The 24125-nt window shown below is 59.1% G+C and overlaps 1 protein-coding gene across 1 annotated transcript; it reads left to right on the top strand.

The window, feature by feature from the left end:
- The first annotated feature begins 3071 nt into the window (after positions 1-3071).
- On the top strand, positions 3072-23898 carry CLIC3 (chloride intracellular channel 3). Its single transcript, XM_005291438.4, is given in 7 exon segments — positions 3072-3184; positions 14532-14641; positions 15508-15633; positions 16020-16126; positions 16839-17014; positions 23602-23694; positions 23696-23898. Coding segments are annotated over 7 exon segments (717 nt in total). The 5' UTR covers positions 3072-3148; the 3' UTR covers positions 23765-23898.
- The last annotated feature ends 227 nt before the right edge of the window (positions 23899-24125 follow it).

Raw genomic sequence — 24125 nt, forward strand, 5'->3', positions numbered from 1 at the left:
AGTTCAGGCACCTTCCTGGCCCCAGGAGTCTGCTCAGGCTCTGGGCTCTGGGAGAAGAGGGTCACAGAGCGTGTCTGGGAAGGCGCCTACAGGAGCCACATGGTGGGGAGCGGTAAGGGACTGGGAGGAGCTGGTTCCAACTGCTTCCCACAGCAGTCCTTGGCCTGGAGCCCAGAGGCGTGGGCAGGCCTGGGTTCCCCTCCCTGCCCTAACAGAGGGGTGGTTCGACCCCCGAGAGCAAAGGGGCCTGAATCCCAAGAGGCAGCTGGCCCTCCTCTAGGGTTACTGGCCTCCTGACCTGCTAGACTCTTCACCGCCCTGAGAAGGGAGAGACTGTGAACTTGGCTGGAATCACGGCAAGGAACCAGCAGACTGGGGACCAAATGGTGATTGGCTGAGCAAGGGGAAACTGAGGCAGACTCTCCATAGCACCTGTTCAATCACCGGGGGGCACCAGAATCTGCAAGCAGCTCCAGGCACGTCCCGTGTGCGATTGGTCCCTGGGAGTTACAATCCGGCGCGAGGAAAAGCAGCGGTTGGAAGGGCAGTGCAGCAGAACTGCCCCAGTCTCTGTGAGCCCCAGGCTGGGCACCCCGAGGCCATGGCCAGCTTCTTCACCCCTTCCTGGAGGGTGCTCCCTGGGTCACGGATCCACAGAGTCAGTGCTCCCACGCCAGCTTTGGAACACGCCAGCCCCCCTCCACAGGATCTCACTCGACCTCCCGTGTAGCCCACGTGGCCTCCACCCCTCCGTAGACCAAACCTCTGGGGCTCCAGCAGCCCGGGAACTCTGTTCAGTGAATCCAGCTGAGACAGACCCTGGGCAGAGCCTTGAACGCCCGCTAAGATCAGCACACCTCCCCAGGCATTTGCAGGGACACCCACACAGTGCTGTCAAAACAGGCGGGTTTCTAGTTAACTGGAACACAGCAGAGGAAGTCGTCAGGTGAGCATAGAGCCAGAAAAGTTAAAGCATTGTCCATCCTGGTGAGCCCAGAGCCCAGCCAGGCCGGAGCGAACCCACTGTTCAAGCTCTGTCTGAGTTCCAGCTCTTATCCCCACTTCCCCAACCCAGCCATAGACCCCCCGGCTGTTGTAACCGGCTCAGACACTGCACCCAAGAGCTCATGATGCCACCCTCAGCCCCATCAGCCTCCCCTTACCCTGCGCCAGGCCCCCTCAAGTCTCAGCTCCCCCTGACTCCTGCTGCTGCAGGACACTGCCCCTCAGCTCAGCTCCCAACATCGCCCGCCCCCACCGTCCTCCAGCTAACCCACCACCCAGCCTCATCGTGTCAGCTCCACAGGGCCCTCTTGCTTCTCCCCGGGCCTTGCTGCAGCCAGCCCCCCAGATCTGGCCTGTCTCTACCCCGCCCTGCTCCCTCCGCCCGGGGGCTCCCACCCCTCTGCCCAGTCTCTCTGATAGAGGGACATGGGATCCGTGAGGATCCGCCCACAGAACACTATTACACATCACAAATTAGGGGAACATGTCAATGCCCGTTCTCGAAGAAAGGCAGTTTCTTGCCCTCGTGGCTGCAGAGAGAAGCACAAACACACCCAGCGCTGATTCTTTTCTAAAATCTCGTGATTTTTTAAAATCCAATCTCATGATTTCGGGGAGCCTGACTTGTGCGATTAGAACACTCGGCTCTGTCCAAACAGTTCCCTTCTCCCATGCCCAGGCCAATTCGTTCCCCTCCCCGGGAGCTCTTGTGTCCCCTCGGTGGCTGGGAAGCACTCGGGGTTGGAGTGTCTGAAATACACGACCCACGGTTGGTTGCATAAGTTGGTAGTGAATAGGGCAGCTGCGCTGTTCGATGCCTGCTGCGTGATGCGGGCATGGTGTTGCCTTGTGGCCATCGGACACTCCGAAGAGGGGCCCAGGAATTCTCTCCGTTGAGCTCTCTGGAAATACAGTAACTCCTCACTTTACGTCGTCCCGGTTAACGTTGTTTCATTGTTTGTGGCTGATCAATTAGGGAACATGCTCGTTTAAAGTTGTGCAATGTCCCTTATAATGTTGTTTGGCAGCCGCCTGCTTTGTCCACTGCTTGCAGGAAGAGCAGCCCGTTGGAGCTAGCTGGTGGGGGCTTGGAACCAGGGTGGACCGGCAGCCCCCCCATCAGCTCTCCCCTCCCTAAGTTCCTTGTGCGGCAGCCGCCCAGCAGGCTAGCAATTGCTGGGCAGTTCAGCTGTCCCTCCTCCCACTGCCATGTGCTGCTCCTGCCCTCTGCCTTGGAGCTGCTCCCTGGAGCCTCCTGCTTGCTTGCAAGAGAGGGGAAGTGGGGGGGCTAATGTCAGGGTGTCCCCCTCCCCCCTGCTCCTGCCCCCCCCGCTTACCCCATCGGGCCATCTCCACAGAGTGGGGGGGACACGACAGGGCTCAGGACGGAGGGAGCTTGCTGGTAGAAGCTGCTGTCTCAACTTGCCGATCTACTTAAAAAGGCAATGTACTTAGAGTGCGGTCAGCATACTTAAAGGGGCAATGTGTGTCTCTCTCTCACACACTGTGTGTGTCTCTGTCTCTCTCTGCCATGCTGTCTCCACTCCCTCCATTCGTGCTGCTTTGTAGAGTGTGAGGCTACATTAACAACAACGTGTTAACCCTTGAGGGCTCAGCCAAGTGCTAGTTCATCATTTAGCAGTAAGGCATTCCCTGGGAAATATCCCACCCTCTGACTCCACCACCTCAACCAAGCTTCACACTCATCATCTCTGTGTACAGTATTAAATTGTTTATTTAAAACTTATACTGTGTATATGTGTGTATATATATATAGAGAGAGATAATATAGTCTTGTCTGGCAAAAAAAATTTCCCTGGAACCTAACCCCCCCATTCACATTAATTCTTATGCGGAAATTAGATTCACTTAACATCATTTTGCTTAAAGTCGCATTTTTCAGGAACAGAACGACAACGTTAAGCGAGAAGTTACTGTGACAATCAGGTGCGGCAGGTTAGTTTCTGGGAGACTGGGAGGAAAACAACCCCCAGCCCAGGGTGCTGCACTCTCCCCAGAGAGGAATGCACTTGGAGGAGCTCAGGAAAAGGCGGGGCAGTGCGTGACGGCGCTGTATAAAGACGGCCTGCCTGAGCGTGTGTACTCAGAGCAACTCCTGCCTGTCCAGAGCAGTCAGCAAAGGATGGCCGAGAGCTCCAAACTCCAGCTCTTCGTCAAGGTGAGGGGTGCAGCTGCCGGCTCCCATTGGAACTAGGAGCAGGGGCTGGCTAGGGGGATGCTGTAGTAAATGCTGGCTGGATTTGTGCACATCACTGACCTAGAGAGAGTCACTTGTTACTATTGATTCATCCCCCTGGCATGCAATGAAGGGGGCTGGGAATGATCTTGGAGCCGAGAAAGGTGCAGGCTGGCAGCAGAATCCAGCTGTTACTGCATGAAAATCCCCTCGGGCTCTCTGCCATAGCATGGGCCTTCTCCTTCCAGAGGGCACAACTTCTGCCACAGGCTTGGCCAGCGCGCCAGAGAGCAGTGTGTCTGGAAAGACTCTGGGGAATATTTTCAGACGGGATTTGGTCACATGGAGCTGTAATCGCAGGGCCTTGGGCACGTACAGCCACTCTGAAAGTGGTCCAGAGATGCTATTGAACCGGTTCCCAGCTCTCTGTCCCGAGCCGGGGTGGCATCCACACCGGGCAGTTGGCAACGTAAAGAAAAAGTTCACTTGGGGCTAAAATGAAAAGTAAAGTTTTGGTGAATCAAAAAAAAAAAAAAAAAAAAAGGTGGTTTCCGGTCAGACCCAAATGGTTGGTTTCAATTTTGAGCATTTTAATGGTTTTAAATTTTTTGAAAATAAAATTACAGGAAATTTCAAAACAAAAAGTTATTTTGAATCAAAAAATTGCATTTTTTTTATATTGGGGGCGTTGTGGGTTTGGAGTTTGTTTGGATTTTTAAACAAAACAATTTGATGGAATTGACATGAAATATTCTGGTGTCACCAAATCTTCATTTGTTGCTTAAAAAAAGTTTTCACTGAAAAATTTTGCCCAACTCTTGCAATGGGGGTGGGGTGGGGGGGTGCATCGTGGCTGGCCGTATGCCCCAGTGCAGTGTGTGTGGGGGGGTGCATCGTCGCTGGCCGTATGCCCCAGTGCAGTGGGGGTGCAGGTGGATATGAGCAGTCCGGTACCGCTGCTCCCCCATTCTCTGCATCCCCCCCACACACCATGCCCCTGTAGCATCAGCTTGCAGACATTGCTGGGGATCATTTGGATTGGGGGCGGGTCGTGCGGGAGTCTGGGGGAGCAGGGGCTGGGGTGTGGGGCAGGGCTGTGTGGAGGCGCACCAGGCCAAGCTGTGGAGAAGTCTGGCATGGGGGAGGGAGAAATGCGATTGAGCAAAGGGGGCTGGGGGTGGGAAGGGAGACGCACTCGGACAAACTCATCGGCCAGTCCCTCCTGTGCAGCCTCAGAGCACAGAACCCGTCTGCTCTGCTTCTCCCCCCAACCCCCCGCCTTCCCGCATGCTGCCCCCCTCCCAAGCTCTGCGCCCCCTGCCTAGCTCAGCCGGCACTGGGGGTCTGCACAGCTGAGGGTCCATCCGCCCAGTGCATCTAATCACCGCAGCTGCCTGCCTTGTGCGCTACATTTTCACAGCAGCTGCCAGGGCCTGTTGGTGCCTGTATGGATCCCACATGCCCTGGGACGCCTCCTTTGCAGAGGAGGGAACTGGGGCTGAGATTTCCCCTGGAGGGTGAGCCCACCCAGCCCTGACTTCATACACCCCTCGGCTCAAGACAGCCAGGCTGTAGCCACAGGCACCTGGCCCAGGATATCAGCCTGGCACCCCCTGGTTACTCCTGGCTCCCCTGGCCTCCCCCCAGTCCCCGCACCATCCCCAAGCCCCCTCTATCCGGTGGTGCCAAGAGAGCTGGGTTGGTGGCCTGCCCCATGGCACACAGAGGGCATGGGCTCCCCTTGCTTGGCCTCTCTGAGACCAGGCCCCTCCTGTATCAGCTCAGCAGGGCTCCGCTGTAGCCTCTTGTGGGTCCATGGGGGGGCACTTTCACCATGGGGAGGGCTTTTCTGGGCCAGGCCCTTCAGCCCCGTGCCTGGCATATGGGTCACGGTGCAGAGATGCTTGTGCCCACACGTGCTCCTGGCACAGCCTCGGCTCCCATCTGACCCTGTGGGGACAGGAGGGTGCAGAGCTCCTGGCACGCCCCCCCGGCTACAAGGCCGTAAGTGAAGGGCTCCATGTGGCGCCAGTCTGGGAAGGAGCCGGAGCCGGTTCAGACCCCAATCCCTGCAGCGATGGAGTTGTACAGAGCCCTGCCCAAGGCTGGCTCCGGGCTCCCTGCCCTGGAACCGTTGCTGGCTGCCCATGGGTCAGGTTGATGGCCTTAGTCAGCGTGGGCAGTGGGTGTTCCCGTGATCAACCTCATTGCCCCAGCCAGAGTCCCGCTGAGGGGCCGCCCATGCCCGATGGCTGCTGCCAAGGAGCTGTTGGCCCTGGGAGACCCTCATTCCAGTAGCCCTATGCCAAGAGAGCACATCTGCCCATCCCTATACCCAGGCCTGCAGAGGGGGGCTGAGACCACAGGCTGTGCTGCTCCCGGGCCAGCCAGGGTGGGAGCAGGGCCAGGCAGCCCACACAGTGCGGTGGGGACTGAGCAGGTTGTGGTGCTGACGCTCCGTCCCTCTCGTGTCCTGCTAGTGCTTGGAGTGGCCACAGCACCCCTGGGGATGGGAACAGGGATCCTGAAGAACCTCCACTCCCTATTTCCCTCCCCCGCTGTCCCCACCCATGTCTCTAGCAAACCCTGGAAATCCTGCAGCCCCTGCCCTACCGCCAGCTGATGGGAAGGTGCTGACGAAAGGCTGAGGAGCAGATCACTGGCGCCTTGCAGCCCTGATCAGTCAATGAGAGGCCCGCCCCAGTCTGTGTGTGCGCATTGCTGTGGTCTGCCTGGGGTAGAACGCCCTGCACCACTGCCCAAGCCTCAGGGGCATTTGCATGAGCAAAGCAACCTACTGATTTCCTGCTGCCAAGCTGGCTGCAGCAAAAGACAAACCCCTGGTTTCTGGCTGACACCCTGCCAAGATAATGAGCACAACATCCCCAACCGGTTACAGAGCAGAGCAGAGCACGCCCTGCCCAACCCCCTACCTCTGGCAAACCCCCAAGCAAGCAGATGTCCTCTAGTGCCTTTCATCTAGGAGCTCCTGATGTGCTTCACAGATTTCATCTAGCCTGGGATCCCCTCACCTACAACGCACTGAAATGCAGCCACCTCTGGGGTGGAACAGTTTGTGCAATGCTGTGCCACAGTTTAGGGCAGGCCATGAAGAAGAATTCTGTACCCAATGGAAACTGCGGCGGGGATTTGTGGCTGGCAGACTGCACTTAGCTCTGCTGGAATTTGGGCACCACCCTATCCGTGTGTATTTGGCCTTATTTGTGTCTTTGAGAGTGAAGAACTGTTGTGTGCCCGTGTGGACTGCCATGGAGAGGGGCTGGTTATTGGATAGTTTGGATGGGGCAGTAGAATCATCCAGTGAGCCTCAAACAAGACGGGGAGTCAGGATCTGGGTCTACTGTTTCTGCTACTGATTGCTGTGTCATCTTGGGCAAGACACATCAGCTGCGTGCCTCAGTTTCCCCACCCATAAAAAAGGGACTAGTAATAAACACCTACCTCCCACAGGACAGTCATGAGGTTTGATTTAGTAAGGGGCTGTCCATAAATTAGGTAACTTTTTTTTGGTGATTTTTCAAGCCCCACCACTTCTGGTAACATTTTGTAACATACACCCCCACCCCTTAACGTATTACGTGATTTGTGGCCAGCCCCACTTTGAGAGCCTCCCATGGCAGGCGCTCTAGACGGGTGAGATAGGATGTGAATGTGCACGTGTTTATGTCCATTATGTATAGCTCTAATTTGGGCATTCTTGACTGATGGTTGCACTTGGACGTCTCCTAAATCGGTAGGAGTTGAAGGCTGGGCCATGTGCCAGTCTTAGGATGGCAATTAGGTTTCAGATTTGCCTTGAGGTAGTAATGCGCTCCAGACAAATCTTTGTTTGATTTGCAGACTTGCTGGAGAGGTGTCACTACAGAAGGATAAAATCAATGTACAGAATTCATTCATTTCTACATTTTATCCTCACGCAGGCCCCTCTGCTGGGGAGCAGCCGGCTCCAAAAGGCCCTTGCTCGCTCAGATATTTCTACGGTCCAGTTACAGAAATGTACAGCATTGATGCCTCAGATGGGCCATAACTCCCCGGCAATATACAGTGCAAACATCTCGTGAAATATAGTGTAGAATCCTTTGCCTAAACTCAGTTTTGTCTCTCAAAAAGATGCATAAAGAGGGGAATCTTGAGCAGGAGCAGAGAGGTTATTTTACCTCCGTTCAGCACTGCTGCGCCCACTGCTGTAATCCCGGGTCCAGTTCTGGTGTCCACAAGTCAAGAAGGATCTTGATGAATTGAAGAGGGGTCAGAGATGAGCCACAAGAATAATTAAAGCATCAGAAAACCAGCCTTATCGTGAAGATTGGAAGGAGCTCAGTCTATTTAGCTTACCAAAGAGAAGGTGAAGGGGTGACTTGATCACAGTCTATAAGTACCTACGTAGGGAACAAATATTTAATACTGGGCTTTTCAATCTAACAGAGAAAGGTCTAACCCAAGCCAATGGCTGGACGTTGAAGCCAGCAAAATTTGGACTGGAAATAGGGTGGCCAGACAGCAAGTGTGAAAAATCGGGGTGGGGGTAGGGGTAATAGGAGCCGATATAAGAAAAAGACCCCAAAATTGGGACTGTCCCTATAAAATCAGGACATCTGGTCACCCTAACTGGAAATAAGGCATCAAATGTTAATAGTGAGAGTAACTAACCATTGGGACAAATTCCCACGAGTCCTGGTGGATTCGCCATCACTGGCAAGTTACAAATCAAGCCTGGGGTTTTTCTAACCCAGCTGCTCCAGGGATTGTTTTGGGGCAGGTCTCTGGCCTGTGTCACACCCAGGAAGTCAGATTAAACCATCACAATGATCCCTTCTGGCCTTGGAATCTATGACCCTCAATTCAAGAGCTGACACATTCTCGAGTAGATCACAGGCCTGAGTTAAACCCCATTGAACAGTGGAAACCACTGACTCTAACAGCCACTGGATCACATAGCTGTGTCTAGCCTTTGTACTCAGAGACCCACTCAGCTTTGCCCTCTCTAGAGGCTGTGCCTGTAAGAACATGTATTCTGTGCGATGGAGCTTGTATTTCACTGCTGCTAACTTGGCTGTAACTGTACGGCCCTGTCAAGGTTCCTTCCCCACTCTGAACTTTAGGGTACAGATGTGGGGACCTGCATGAAAACTTCTAAGCTTAACTGCCAGCTTAGATCTGGTTTTGCTGCCACCACTCCCAAGTGGTAACTCCCTTCCCTGGGTAGCCTTGAGAAACTCCTCCACCAATTCCTGGTGAGTCCAGATCCAATCCTCTTGGATCTTAAAACAAGGAAAAATCAATCAGGTTCTTAAAAAGAAGGCTTTTAATTAAAGAAAGAAAGGTAAAAATCATCTCTGTAAAATCAGGATGGAAAATAACTTTACAGGGTAATCAGATTCAAAGAGCCCAGAGGAACCCCCTCTAGCCTTAGGTTCAAAGTTACAGCAAACAGAGGTAAACACTCTAGCAAAAGGAACATTTACCAGTTGAGAAAACAAAGATAAACCTAACACGCTTTGCCTGGCTGTTACTTACAAGTCTGAAATATGAGAGACTTGTTCAGAAGATTTGGAGAGCATGGATTGATGTCTGGTCCCTCTTAGTCCCAAGAGCGAACAACCCCCAAAACAAAGAGCACAAACAAAACCCTTCCCCCCACCAAGATTTGAAAGTATCTTGTCCCCTTATTGGTCTTTTGGGTCAGGTGTCAGCCAGGTTACATGAGCTTCTTAACCCTTTACAGGTAAAAGGGTTTTGGTGTCTCTGGCAAGGAGGGATTATAGTATTGTACACAGGAGGGCTGTTACCCTTCTCTTTATAGTTATGACAGGCCCAGTGTCTGACACACCGGATGGACCAGACTAGATGTAACCAGCCCACAGCATCCACCCTGTGACTAGAGAGATGGGCATGTCCGCTTAGAATAAACTTTTCATGAAACTCCCTGAGCCTTGGGGATTATTGACCTGCATGCCAGAGGCTGCAGGCACCTACTGGCCTGGGGCCTTTCCTGGCCATGGCAGCTGGCTTATCTTGCTGGCTGCGAGGATCCACAGGGTCCCTGCTCCAGAGCAGGATTATTGGACGCTCCAGCGCACCAGACTGGGGTGTTAGGGGCTCAACCCCCACAACTCTGCAAGCCACTCGTGGTGGGGAGCAGGCGGGAGTCACCGCAGTGCCTTTCCCCGAGATCCTGCCCCACGCACTCACAGAACCAGCCCTGCATCCGCAGGCAAGGACAGAGCACGAGGCCCTTGGTCACCAGAGCACGGGCCCTGGGACCGGGAGAGGGACCAGGCTGGCAGAGGCTAGACTCTTATTAGCAGTGCTCTGGGGAAATACGGGCCCGACTTCCGAGTCCCTAGACCTCGTCTGCTCTGCCATGGGAGCGGCAGGCCGCCTGCTTTCGCTGCTGCGTCCGTAAGTGGCTGACACGGGAAGGCCAAGCTGCCCCAAGGAACAGCACTGCGCAGAGTCGTGGGGCCGGCAGCTTCGAGCAGCGCTGCTCCATGAGCCACCGCAGGTCTCCTGGGAGCGCGGCTGCAGGCTCAGGGGCAGCTCGGGGAGAGAAGCCAGTTCAACCAGGGTCTGATTCATTCCTCTTTGGCTCAAGTCTATGCACCGCCACCGCTGGGAATTGAACAGAGGTGGGGAAGGATCCGTGCAGGGCCCCAGCCTGCAGAGGGCACCTGGGCACAATCGGTGCGCCAGAGTGAAGTGAGCACTTGGGCCTCACACAGTACAGGACTTTGCCCCGTAGTCTGACAGCCCCCGGCTGGGCGAACGTGGGCAGCTCTCACAAGGGGGCTCGCAGGAAAGGCTGACATGGGACGGGGGGCTGCAGTGTCACAGAGCTGGGCCTCAGCCAAGCCCCGGTCCTTTCTGCTGGCTAGATGCCCTGTGAAGGGGAGGCGGGAGGGGCCAGGCTAGTGAGAGCGGGCAGTGCCATGGGGGTGGGTGTAAGATGGGGCTCGTAATCAGGGACCTTGGCTGCAAAGACCCACATTCCACCAGTCTTTCTTCTTGTGTCCTTAGCAAGACACACAAGGCTGGATTCCACTGGGGCAAGGCTCAGCTCAGCCCTTTGTTGAGGGAAGCAGCTTCTAAGAAATCCCCTTAGCTGCAGACAGCTCAGCTGTGCCCTTCATTCTGGTGACCCTCAGTGCCCTGCCCGCCCCTGGCAATGGAAGAGGGCAAGGAGCCTGGATGTCTGATAGAGAGAGAGGCCTTGTGCTTTACAGCAAGGGGACAGGTTCAGATCTGTCACACCGAGGTACGTCCCCTGGGCCCCATTCCCCATGTGTCAGCACTTACACTAGCGCAGGGGAGTATAACACACCCACAGTGGGAGCATTTCACACACCCCAGGCACCCCTGGAAACGTCGGCACAAAAGTGACGGAGATTTGAGCAGCGCTGCGTGGGGATGGGGTTTGTCATTTCACAGGACAAGTCAGGATTTCGACCTTTTTTTGTCCCCGTCGGAAATGGAACGAAGCCAGAACGTTTCGCTGTGACTTGAAATTCCCCGCAATGTTCATCCTGGGGCCCATTGAAACGTTTCATTTTGCTAAAATCAAAACATTTCCTTCCGATTTTGACTTGGCGTTTCTGTTCTGAAGCGGCTTTGCATGGCCATTTCTGAAACACTGAAAATGATACAAACAGTTCCATTCCAAAAAGGGGCAAAAGACTTTTTAAAAACATCTTCTTGCTAAACAAACCTTGCCTCGAAATGGGCCGGTCGCCATGAAACGTTTCACTTGCAATAAATCGGTATTTTCCAGCGGAAAAACATCTTGTCAGAGTGTCTGTAAGAACTACTCTAGATTTACTGTAACTGAGGTCAAAGTCTAGCCCAGATCGTTAATAATCCGGCAGCCCCACCCTGTGCATGGTTTCAGTGCTATAAATCGGAGGCTGCATACCAACGCCCACAAACCAGGTAAAAATCGAGTCCCGCCCGCCCCACTGAAAGGGGAGCTGTGCCAAGACCCTGGGGGGAGCCCGGAGCGTTGTGAAGTGATATTCATCAGCATTGCTCAGGCTTTTCCTTTATGTCACTGGGGGCAACCACACTTTGCTTAGCCCGGTACCTTGTTTTCCTTTCTCTGCCTCACCAGCCAAAACGCAGCCTTGTTGCCCCCAGAAGCAGCACGTGCCTGTGGTCTGTCCTTCTGAGAGCCATGGGACCGTGTGGAGAGGCATTAGCCTTGCTGCTGCCAATGCTAGTCCAGTTCCAGCTGGTGCAACTGGCCCCTCAAGGTCAGGGGCACAAAACCCACCCACTAATCTAAAGGGATAGCATTGGTTAAACAAAGCCTCCCTTGTCCCCTGAGGGATTAACAATACACTGGTCATCTTCTTCCTATGGCTGATGAACGCAACAACTAGCGTTTTACACTCAGAGGATTAAGCCAGATAATTGTGTCAGGAGTAGCGGAGTGTATCACCCTGATGCCTCCTTCATATGCGTGAATCGGGCACTGAGTCGTTATATGTTCCAGGGTCTCTTCTGGGTGACACACGCAGTCACACGCTGGAGAGTTTTGAATTTTCCCTTTGTGCAGCAAGTAGCCATGTAGCCGCCTACTGTTCAGCATTGTCCATAGCAGGCCATGGTTTGAGACAAGGGACAACCCTTGCAAGCTTCGGCATCAGGCCTTTAAGCCAGACCCTGTCGTAGGCCAATGACAGGTCTACAAAGGCTGTACCGTTCTTAGTTTTCTTCTGGAATTTGGCCTTGATGTGCATTCCAAGGGCCAAAACTTGGGCGCAGCAACTGCGTTTAGGCCACAATCCCTCTTGTTCTTCGGGGGTCACTGACTCGACGAGAGGACTGATTCTCTGGAGGATGATACGTTCCAGGAGTTTGTAGGTCATGCACAGGAGTGATATCGGCCTATAGCTTCCCGGGTCGTCGGTTGGCTTGCCCGGCTTGAGTATGGCCATTACTATCACCTCCCGCCAGGCTTTTGGGATGCATCCAGATTTCACGGTTTTAGTGTCATTTCGCCAGCCACTGGAGTCCCTTAGGGCCTAGTTGATGAAGGAATTCGAGTGGGATACCATCTCCACTGGCCTCCTTCTCTTGCTTGATTGCAGCTAAACTCTCCTTTATTTCATCTGTGCTGCTGGCAGTGGGGGTCTCGTGGAGGGATTGAGGTCATTGCTGGGTGTAGCTAACGATGGATCTCTCCCTTCGTGTTTTTGTCGAGCAGTCCTTTTGTCCTCTCCGCCAGTTTGGAGACTGTGGAGTCAGGCCAGACTTCCAAGGTCCAATATCCCATCGGATTAGTGGCTCCGAGATGCCGTAGTGGGCCCAGGCACAGTGATTGAAGTGTGTGAAGTCCAGACCCTCAACACACTCAATCCACCGCTGGCGTCTGGCTGAGTCTAGACTCTAGCAGGGCCTTCACAACCTGTGGGCTGCCCGACTGGTTGTTCTGCCAGAGCAGGTTCTGGGCCCCGGGGATGCGCTTCTTGGCAGTGATGGCAAGGAGGCCAACAAACCGGCGATAACATTCCAGTGTTGCCGGGATTCGGATCGCTGCTTTTTGCATGGCTTCCCTATACTAGTCCCAGCCGGCTTTGGCCAGGTTCTGCCGTGGAATTCATTTAGACCAGGGGTCGGCAACCTTTCAGAAGTGGTGTGCCGAATCTTCATTTATTCATTCTAATTTAAGGTTTCGAGGGCCAGTCATACATTTTAACGTTTTTAGAAGGTCTCTTTCTACAAAAGTCTATAATATATAACTAAACTATTGTTGTATGTAAAGTAAATAAGGTTTTTAAAATGTGTAAGACGCTTCACTTAAAATTAAATTAAAATGCAGACCCCCCCGGACCGGTGGCCAGGACCTGGCAGTGTGAGTGCCACTGAAAATCAGCTCGTGTGCCGCCTTTGGCACGCGTGCCATAGGTTGCCTACCCCTGATTTAGACAGAATCACTGGGATTTCGGTGTGCCGTGGGTGATAATGGGCCTGTGCTGGCTGTTGGGGAAGTCGGGAAGTATTTTGATCTTTGGCATGATGGTTGTAGTCGCATTGCCAGCGAGCGGAGTGGAAAGTTGCTCGCGGTTTGGGATCGTTGTTAGAACAACGGACTTCAAGAATCAAGGGCCAGATCCTTCCCTGGTGCAAACGGGCAGATGGAAATGACTAGATTGGCGCGAAGGTGATTTACACCAGCTCCCTGCAGCCTCACCATGTTACACCAGCCGAAGATCTGGGCCCAAAAGTATTTTCAAGCCTTTCTGTGGTTTGTTCCTGTCTCCCATTTCCCTCCATTCAGCCAATGCTGGGAGCCTTCCCCCTTGCTGCCGGCCTGTGGCCTTGCTGACTCTCCTGCGTTAATAGAGAGCATGCCGGCTCTGCCCCTCGTGTACTCACTTGTGTCATATGCTAGTGTTTCACACTCCCCCACGCAGCACAGGGTGCAAGGCCAGAGAACCGAACCCAGTGGCATTTGGCCTCCTCGGCTGCAAAGGATCAGTTCAGTGCCAGGAACTGCCCCTTAGCATTGATATTTTAAGCTATGGGCCGTGAAGACATGGCTGCTCATAGTAAAATCCCATTTTTAATACACAAATTTAACCAACTGTTGGGTCTAAAAGTACCCGAAGGGACTCTTCACAGCCACGCCCAGCTCGCCTCCCTCCAGGGCATGGGGAGGTTATTTTAGAAATAGGAGCATTTTCTACGTGTTGGGAAAAGGATGAAAATTGGTAGTTAACTATTTTTGCTTTGGGGAGGGTGGGGTGGATACCTGGAGGGTTCTGTTATGGGACTGGTCGCTGAGTCATTGTCTCTTCTAGGGGGAGTCACTGCTGCATCGTGACTCATTTTCCCCATCTGTATAATGGGGAGGCTGATACCAGCCCAACGGCCAAAGGCTACTCCAGAGGCATTTACATCCCCCAGCACTTTACAAGCTGTGACTGGTTGAGGCACATCTCGGTTCTCCCCAAACCCCCAGCCCCACCCCCTGGAGATGGATCAAGGAGTGTCACAAAGAGGTGGAGCCAAAGAAAAAATCCCAGATCCAGACAGCCTGGTTTTTGGGGCACAGGCCCATCTCTAATCATAACCCCATTATACATACAGATGGGAGAAACTAAGGCACAGAGAGGCTCAACATGAAATCCAAGTTGTGCAGCACTGTACCATCAGGGAAAATCCTTCCTGACCCCAGCCAGCCATGGGGGTCGGCCCTGCGGCATGAGCGTGGCGCCTCCTGGTGAGCAATGGTGATGCTGTTCAGGGACACTGGAAGGGCAGCGCTGCCTGGTTTTCAGCTCACTAAGTGTCGTTCTTGTCTCCCCAGGCGAGCGACGATGGGGAGAGCATCGGGCACTGCCCCTTCTGCCAGCGCCTCTTCATGATTCTGCTGCTCAAGGGGATCCCCTTTACTCTGACCACAGTGGATATGAAGAGGTGAGGACGCAATGGGAACCATGGAATATGGTCAGCACAGCCCCAGGGCGCTACCCACCCACCTGCATGGTTTTACCATTGAGCGCCCTGCCAGTCCCCCAACTCCCCCTTTCCTCTGGCAGTGCGTCTGCCTGGCTGACTCACACCCAGCACCGCGGCTGCCAGCTCCCTGACTGTGCCAAACAGCCCCGGGATCAGGGTGGTGGCGCTGCACAGATCACGAGACTGGAGAGCACAAATTCCCCGCTCCCCACCCCCGACGGCCCAGTCCCCTGCCCCCCATTCACCCAGCCCTTGATAAAGAATTGCCGAGGGGGCGTGGGCAGCTGCGGGTGGGCAGGAGGGTTGGAGGCTCCTGCTGCAATCATCCCCAGCGCGCTCATGGAGCACGTCTGGAAAGCCTGGGGGCAGCACTGCGGGGCTGGGAACCTGGCCCTGGCTGCTGTCTGGTGGGACAATGCTGCATCCCCCACCCTGCCGCCAGTGCCAAGGGGGGAGCATCCGTCTGTCAGAGCCCTGAGGGCAGCCCCTTCCCATGGCCTGGGCTTCTGGGCACCCGCTTCCCACGGCAGGAGCCCCACGCACTCGGCCGGTTGGAGCCGGCACTACGCAGGGGGTAGCAGTCGCGGGCACTCGGCCAGCGCTGCCACACGGGAGACAGCCCCAGCTGCCTGTCCCGGCCTCCCAAGGGCTAATAGCCGGCATTGGGGCAGCCTGAAGCCTTTGTATCACTGCTCTCTGCAGCCGGGCCGGCAGCAGCTGGTCTGCACCCAGCAGGAGGGTGATCAGCATCTGCTGCCCTCTGCCCCAGCAAGCCCCCCGGCAATGCCCTGGGGTGACCGAGAGCCTCTGCCCTCCCTCTGCAGGGCCCTGGATGTGCTGAAGGATTTTGCCCCAGGAGCCCAGCTGCCCGTGCTGCTGTATAACGGGGAGCCCAAAACCGACACCAACAAGATCGAGGAGTTCCTGGAGGAGACCCTGGGCCCCCCAAAGTGAGTGGGGTCAGCCCCTTCCCCATGCGGGCACAGCAAGAGATCAGCCCCACAGGGGAGTCCGGGCCGGGGCATCAATCCGGGGGGGGGGAGAGGGGAGAGGAGTCCCTGCGGGGATGGGAGGCAAGGTGGGCTGGGGAATCGGGGCCAGGCAGGGTGTGAGGGTCAAGGGGGCACAGGTGGGACCAGCGGGGGAGGATGAGGGGAAACCATGGATGGGGGAGGGGAATGGGGCGAGAGAGGAGACCGAGCAGGCCAGAGAGGAGGGGAGGAGGGACGGTTCTCAGGGCATCGCTGTGAGCTCTGGTGCCCAGGGCAGAGGGGCAGAGGCTGAGCCCCCAGCCCCAGCCCAGCCCCCTCTCCCTCCCTCCCTTTGCCTCCTGCAGCTTCCCCAGTCTGGTTCCCCGGTACAAGGAGTCGAGCACGGCCGGGAACGACATCTTCCACAAGTTCTCTGTGTTCATCAAGAACTCGCTGCCGGCCCAGGACGAGGGTGAGGGAGTTGGCTTAACAAGGGACGGGTGGGGTGTGTGTGTCCACATGCAGCCACGTGGGGGTAACACTGCTGCCACCACCAGCGCCCGGACCCCCCCAGTGCTCCCCCACGGCAGTGCATGTACTGGCTGCTGTGTTCCTGCCCAGTGGGATCCCGTGAGCACGTGGGACAGGACAGGGCGAGGGGTCATATTCACCCAGCAGCCTCCCCGACCCCCTTGCAGCTGAGCGAGGCCACAGCCTGGCTCTCCCGTCCGGCCCCTCCTCTGCTGCTGGCCCTTGTCATAGCACGGACTAGGGGCTTAAAGGGCTGGCTCCAGAGGGGCTCCCCCTTCCCCCACCAACACGGGTCGAGTCTGCCCTGGAGGGGCTCCCCCAAGAGGCCGGAGGGGGTTCACGCCCTGGCGCATGCAGCCATCTGCAGCTCTGCCCAGTCCCTGATAGAAACCCAGGTGTGGGGATAGCTGGGGGCCCTCACTGCCCTGGTGTGTGTGTGGGGGGGGTGACTAGTGAGACTGGCAGACTGGCTCCACCCCACAGGAAATGCCACCTCTCCCAGCGTGCAAATGCCCCAAGAGCCCCCCCGGCCCCTCTCTGCACAGGGGGGAGGGATGCCAGCAGTGCCATGTCACTTGAGGACCCCCACGCTCCCCCCACCCCTCCCCAGGCAGGTGCCAGCTGTGCAGTGACTCTCTGCCCTCCACCCCCAGTGCTACAGAAGAACCTGCTGAAGGCCCTCCTGAAGCTGGACCGGTACCTGAGCACCCCCCTGGAGTACGAGCTTGTCCGGGACCCCAGCCTCACCATCTCCCACAGGAGGTTCCTGGACGGCGACCAGCTGACACTGGCCGACTGCAGCCTGCTGCCCAAACTGAACATTGTCCATGTGAGTACGGGTGCTCCGGGGGTGGGACCCCCACAGCCACCACCAGCCTCCTGCAACCATCTCCAATCCATATGGCACCCCCAGCCACCACCCTCTACCCATGTGGGACCCCCACAGCCACCACCAGCCCCCTGACCAGCCCCAATCCATACGGCCACCCCACCATCTCCCACCCATATGCCCCCCCAGCCACTGACAGCCCCCCATCAACCCTTACCCAGCAACTGACAGCCCCCCCCATGATTCCCCACCCATACAGCCTCCTCCCAGCTCCACCATCCCCCACCCGTATGTCCCCGCCCACCTACCACCAGCCCCCCCATCATCTTCCACCTTTATAGCCTCCCAGTCACTGCCTACCTACCCCTCGCCCACTCTCCCCCGCCACCATCTAGAACATCCCCTGCCCCTGCCCCCCATCTGTGGCGGCCCACCGCCCTCCGTTCTGCCCCCTGCCCTGTGCACCAGGCCCCATATGCCTGAATGGGTTATCCAATGGGGCACAGGGATGGGGGCCGGGCCGGATAGCTGTGGGAGCAGGCAGGATAGGTTATCCAATGGGGCACAGGGATGGGGGCCGGGCCGGATAGCTGTGGGGGCAGGCAGGGTGGGTTAGCCAATGGGGCACGGGGGTGGGGGCTGTCCCGGGCCGGGCCGGTTAGCTGTGGGGGCAGGCAGGGTGGATTATCCAATGGGGCACAGGGATGGGGGCTGTCCCGGGCCTGGCAGGTTAGCTGTGGGGGCAGGCAGGGTGGGTTAGCCAATGGGGCACGGGGGTGGGGGCTGTCCCGGGCCGGGCCGGTTAGCTGTGGGGGCAGGCAAGGTGGGTTAGCCAATGGGGCACGAGGGTGGGGGCTGTCCCGGGCCTGGCAGGTTAGCTGTGGGGGCAGGCAGGGTGGGTTATCCAATGGGGCACGGGGGTGGGGGCTGTCCTGGGCCGAGCCGGTTAGCTGAGGGGGCAGGCAGGGTGGATTATCCAATGGGGCACAGGGATGGGGGCTGTCCCGGGCCTGGCAGGTTAGCTGTGGGGGCAGGCAGGGTGGATTATCCAATGGGGCACAGGGGGTGGGGGCTGTCCTGGGCTGGGCAGGTTAGCTGTGGGGGCAGGCAGGGTGGATTATCCAATGGGGCACAGGGATGGGGGCTGTCCCGGGCCGAGCTGGTTAGCTGTGGGGGCAGGCAGGGTGGATTATCCAATGGGGCACAGGGATGGGGGCTGTCCCGGGCCTGGCAGGTTAGCTGTGGGGGCAGGCAGGGTGGATTATCCAATGGGGCACAGGGATGGGGGCTGTCCCGGGCCTGGCAGGTTAGCTGTGGGGGCAGGCAAGGTGGGTTAGCCAATGGGGCACGGGGGTGGGGGCTGTCCCGGGCCGAGCCGGTTAGCTGTGGGGGCAGGCAGGGTGGGTTATCCAATGGGGCACAGGGATGGGGGCTGTCCCGGGCCTGGCAGGTTAGCTGTGGGGGCAGGCAAGGTGGGTTAGCCAATGGGGCACGGGGGTGGGGGCTGTCCCGGGCCTGGCAGGTTAGCTGTGGGGGCAGGCAGGGTGGATTATCCAATGGGGCACGGGGGTGGGGGCTGTCCCGGGCCTGGCAGGTTAGCTGTGGGGGCAGGCAGGGTGGGTTATCCAATGGGGCACAGGGATGGGGGCTGTCCCGGGCCTGGCAGGTTAGCTGTGGGGGCAGGCAGGGTGGGTTATCCAATGGGGCACAGGGATGGGGGCTGTCCCGGGCCGAGCTGGTTAGCTGTGGGGGCAGGCAGGGTGGATTATCCAATGGGGCACAGGGATGGGGGCTGTCCCGGGCCTGGCAGGTTAGCTGTGGGGGCAGGCAGGGTGGATTATCCAATGGGGCACAGGGTTGGGGGCTGTCCCGGGCCTGGCAGGTTAGCTGTGGGGGCAGGCAAGGTGGGTTAGCCAATGGGGCACGGGGGTGGGGGCTGTCCCGGGCCGAGCGGTTAGCTGTGGGGGCAGGCAGGGTGGGTTATCCAATGGGGCACAGGGATGGGGGCTGTCCCGGGCCTGGCAGGTTAGCTGTGGGGGCAGGCAAGGTGGGTTAGCCAATGGGGCACGGGGGTGGGGGCTGTCCCGGGCCGAGCCGGTTAGCTGTGGGGGCAGGCAGGGTGGGTTATCCAATGGGGCACAGGGATGGGGGCTGTCCCCGGGCCTGGCAGGTTAGCTGTGGGGCAGCAGGGTGGTTATCCAATGGGGCACAGGGATGGGGGCTGTCCCGGCCGAGCTGGTTAGCTGTGGGGGCAGGCAGGGTGGATTATCCAATGGGGCACAGGGATGGGGCCTGTCCCGGGCCTGGCAGGTTAGCTGTGGGGGCAGGCAGGGTGGATTATCCAATGGGGCACAGGGTTGGGGGCTGTCCCGGGCCTGGCAGGTTAGCTGTGGGGGCAGGCAAGGTGGGTTAGCCAATGGGGCACGGGGGTGGGGGCTGGTCCCGGGCCGAGCCGGTTAGCTGTGGGGGCAGGCAGGGTGGGTTATCCAATGGGGCACAGGGATGGGGGCTGTCCAGGCCTGGCAGGTTAGCTGTGGGGGCAGGCAAGGTGGGTTAGCCAATGGGGCACGGGGGTGGGGGCTGTCCCGGGCCGAGCCGGTTAGCTGTGGGGGCAGGCAGGGTGGGTTATCCCAATGGGGCACAGGGATGGGGCTGTCCCGGGCCTGGCAGGTTAGCTGTGGGGGCAGGCAGGGTGGGTTATCCAATGGGGCACAGGGATGGGGGCTGTCCCGGGCCGAGCTGGTTAGCTGTGGGGCAGGCAGGGTGGATTATCCAGTGGGGCACAGGGATGGGGGCTGTCCCGGGCCGAGCCGGTTTAGCTGTGGGGGCAGGCAGGGTGGATTATCCAATGGGGCACAGGGATGGGGGCTGTCCCGGGCCTGGCAGGTTAGCTGTGGGGGGCAGGCAGGGTGGATTATCCAATGGGGCACAGGGGGTGGGGGCTGTCCCGGGCCTGGCAGGTTAGCTGTGGGGGGCAGGCAGGGTGGGTTATCCAATGGGGCACAGGGATGGGGGCTGTCCCGGGCCGAGCCGGTTAGCTGGTGGGGGGCAGGCAGGGTGATTATCCACTGGGGCACAGGGGGTGGGGGCTGTCCTGGGCTGGGCAGGTTAGCTGTGGGGGCAGGCAGGGTGGATTATCCATGGGGCACAGGGGGTGGGGGCTGTCCTGGGCTGGGCAGGTTAGCTGTGGGGGCAGGCAGGGTGGGTTATCCAATGGGCACAGGGATGGGGGCTGTCCAGGGCTGAGCCGGTTAGCTGTGGGGGCAGGCAGGGTGGATTATCCAATGGGGCACAGGGATGGGGGCTGTCCAGGGCCGGGCCGGTTAGCTGTGGGAGCAGGCAGGATAGGTTATCCAATGGGGCACAGGGATGGGGGCTGTCCAGGGCTGAGCCCGGTTAGCTGTGGGGGCAGGCAGGGTGGGTTATCCAATGGGGCACAGGGATGGGGGCTGTCCAGGGCTGAGCCGGTTAGCTGTGGGGGCAGGCAGGGTGGGTTATCCAATGGGGCACAGGGATGGGGGCTGTCCTGGGCCGAGCCGGTTAGCTGTGGGGGCAGGCAGGGTGGATTATCCAATGGGGCACAGGGATGGGGGCTGTCCCGGGCCTGGCAGGTAGCTGTGGGGGCAGGCAGGGTGGATTATCCAATGGGGCACAGGGGGGTGGGGGCTGTCCTGGGCTGGGCAGGTTAGCTGTGGGGGCAGGCAGGGTGGATTATCCAATGGGGCACAGGATGGGGGCTGTCCCGGGCCGAGCTGGTTAGCTGTGGGGGCAGGCAGGGTGGGTTATCCAATGGGGCACAGGGATGGGGGCTGTCCCGGGCCTGGCAGGTTAGCTGTGGGGGCAGGCAGGGTGGATTATCCAATGGGCACAGGGATGGGGGCTGTCCCGGGCCTGGCAGGTTAGCTGTGGGGGCAGGCAAGGTGGGTTAGCCAATGGGGCACGGGGGTGGGGGCTGTCCCGGGCCGAGCCGGTTAGCTGTGGGGGCAGGCAAGGTGGGTTAGCCAATGGGGCACAGGGATGGGGGCTGTCCCGGGCCTGGCAGGTTAGCTGTGGGGCAGGCAAGGTGGGTTAGCCAATGGGGCACGGGGTGGGGCTGTCCCGGGCCTGGCAGGTTAGCTGTGGGGGCAGGCAAGGTGGGTTAGCCAATGGGGCACGGGGGTGGGGGCTGTCCCGGGCCGAGCTGGTTAGCTGTGGGGGCAGGCAGGGTGGATTATCCAATGGGGCACAGGGATGGGGTCTGTCCCGGGCCTGGCAGGTTAGCTGTGGGGGCAGGCAGGGTGGGTTATCCAATGGGGCACAGGGATGGGGGCTGTCCGGGCCGAGCTGGTTAGCTGTGGGGCAGGCAGGGTGGATTATCCAATGGGGCACAGGGATGGGGGCTGTCCCGGGCCTGGCAGGTTAGCTGTGGGGGCAGGCAGGGTGGATTATCCAATGGGGCACAGGGGGTGGGGGCTGTCCCGGGCCTGGCAGGTTAGCTGTTGGGGGCAGGCAGGGTGGGTTATCCAATGGGGCACAGGGATGGGGGCTGTCCAGGGCTGAGCCGGTTAGCTGTGGGGGCAGGGCAGGGTGGATTATCCAATGGGGCACATGGATGGGGGCTGTCCGGGCCGAGCTGGTTAGCTGTGGGGGCAGGCAGGGTGGATTATCCAATGGGGCACAGGGATGGGGGCTGTCCCGGGCCTGGCAGGTTAGCTGGTGGGGCAGGCAGGGTGGATTATCCAATGGGGCACAGGGATGGGGGCTGTCCCGGGCCTGGCAGGTTAGCTGTGGGGGCAGGCATGGTGGGTTAGCAATGGGGCACGGGGGTGGGGGCTGTCCCGGCCTGGCAGGTTAGCTGTGGGGGCAGGCAGGGTGGATTATCCAATGGGGCACAGGGATGGGGCTGTCCCGGGCCTGGCAGGTTAGCTGTGGGGGCAGGCAAGGTGGGTTAGCCAATGGGGCACGGGGGTGGGGGCTGTCCCGGGCCGAGCCGGTGAGCTGTGGGGGCAGGCAGGGTGGGTTATCCAATGGGGCACAGGGATGGGGGCTGTCCCGGGCCTGGCAGGTTAGCTGTGGGGGCAGCAAGGTGGGTTAGCCAATGGGGCACGGGGGTGGGGGCTGTCCCGGGCCGAGCCGGTTAGCTGTGGGGGCAGGCAGGGTGGGTTATCCAATGGGGCACAGGGATGGGGGCTGTCCCGGGCCTGGCAGGTTAGCTGTGGGGGCAGGCAGGGTGGGTTATCCAATGGGGCACAGGGATGGGGGCTGTCCCGGGCCGAGCTGGTTAGCTGTGGGGGCAGGCAGGGTGGATTATCCAGTGGGGCACAGGGATGGGGGCTGTCCCGGGCCGAGCCGGTTAGCTGTGGGGGCAGGCAGGGTGGATTATCCAATGGGGCACAGGGATGGGGGCTGTCCCGGGCCTGGCAGGTTAGCTGTGGGGGCAGGCAGGGTGGATTATCCAATGGGGCACAGGGGGGTGGGGGCTGTCCCGGGCCTGGCAGGTTAGCTGTGGGGGCAGGCAGGGTGGGTTATCCAATGGGCACAGGGATGGGGGCTGTCCCGGGCCGAGCCGGTTAGCTGTGGGGGCAGGCAGGGTGGATTATCCAATGGGGCACAGGGGGTGGGGGCTGTCCTGGGCTGGGCAGGTTAGCTGTGGGGGCAGGCAGGGTGGATTATCCAATGGGGCACAGGGGGGTGGGGGCTGTCCTGGCTGGGCAGGTTAGCTGTGGGGGGCAGGCAGGGTGGGTTATCCAATGGGGCACAGGGATCGGGGGCTGTCCAGGGCTGAGCCGGTTAGCTGTGGGGGCAGGCAGGGTGGATTATCCAATGGGGCACAGGGGGTGGGGGCTGTCCTTGGGCTGGGCAGGTTAGCTGTGGGGGCAGGCAGGGTGGATTATCCAATGGGGCACAGGGGTGGGGGCTGTCCTGGGCTGGGCAGGTTAGCTGTGGGGGCAGGCAGGGTGGGTTATCAATGGGGCACAGGGGATGGGGGCTGTCCAGGGCCGAGCCGGTTAGCTGTGGGGGCAGGCAGGGTGGATTATCCAATGGGGCACAGGGGGTGGGGGCTGTCCGGGCCGAGCCGGTTAGCTGTGGGGGCAGGCAGGGTGGATTATCCAATGGGGCACAGGGATGGGGGCTGTCCCGGGCCTGGCAGGTTAGCTGTGGGGGCAGGCAAGGTGGGTTAGCCAATGGGGCACGGGGGTGGGGGCTGTCCCGGGCCGAGCGGTTAGCTGTGGGGGCAGGCAGGGTGGATTATCCAATGGGGCACAGGGGGTGGGGGCTGTCCTGGCTGAGCCGGTTAGCTGTGGGGGCAGGCAGGGTGGATTATCAATGGGGCACAGGGATGGGGGCCGGGCCGGTTAGCTGTGGGGGCAGGCAGGGTGGATTATCCAATGGGGCACAGGGATGGGGGCTGTCCCGGCCTGGCAGGTTAGCTGTGGGGGCAGGCAGGCTGTTTTAGCCCAGCGGCAGCACAGAGCCAACCCAGAGCTGGGCAGGTTAGCTGAGGGAGGTGCAGGGCCTTTGGGGGCAGGTGAGGGGCCAGCCTGGGAGCGGGATGAGGATACGTCCATTGGGACACTCTCTCTATTCACCCCACCTCTGTCCCCCAGATCGTGTGCAAACATTACCGGCAGCTGGGGATCCCCCAGGAGCTGCGCGGGGTCTGGCGCTATCTGGACAGCGCCAGGGAGGCCAAGGAGTTCAAAATACAGCTGCCCCAACAGCGAGGAGATCGTGCAGGCCTATCGCACCGTGGTCAGGCCGCTCAAGTAGGCAGAGCCCGACGCTGCCTCTGCTCAGCCTGGCGCTGCCCTGCACCCACTGCTCACGGTGCCAGTGCTGGAGAGGGGCCTGGGGCTGCCCTGCCCGGCCCTGGTCCTTCTTCATCTCTCTGCCCATGAGCATCAGACAAGGGTTGAGGGAATTGGAGCCACTGCCCCTCTCGCCTCCCCTGGGCGCAGCAGCCTCAGGGCTAGGCCAGCCTGGACTCCTGGGGGGCAAAGGAAGCCATGTCCCCTTTGCCAGTCAGGACACAGGACAGGATGGGACCTCCTGGCTCCTCAAACCCAGTCGCTATCCCCTTCCTGTACTTATTGGGGGGAAGCTCGTTCAGCACCTCTTCCTCCCTCCCCCC

Source organism: Chrysemys picta, chromosome 18, assembly GCF_011386835.1.
Source record: "Chrysemys picta bellii isolate R12L10 chromosome 18, ASM1138683v2, whole genome shotgun sequence".
Taxonomy (NCBI): domain Eukaryota; kingdom Metazoa; phylum Chordata; order Testudines; family Emydidae; genus Chrysemys; species Chrysemys picta.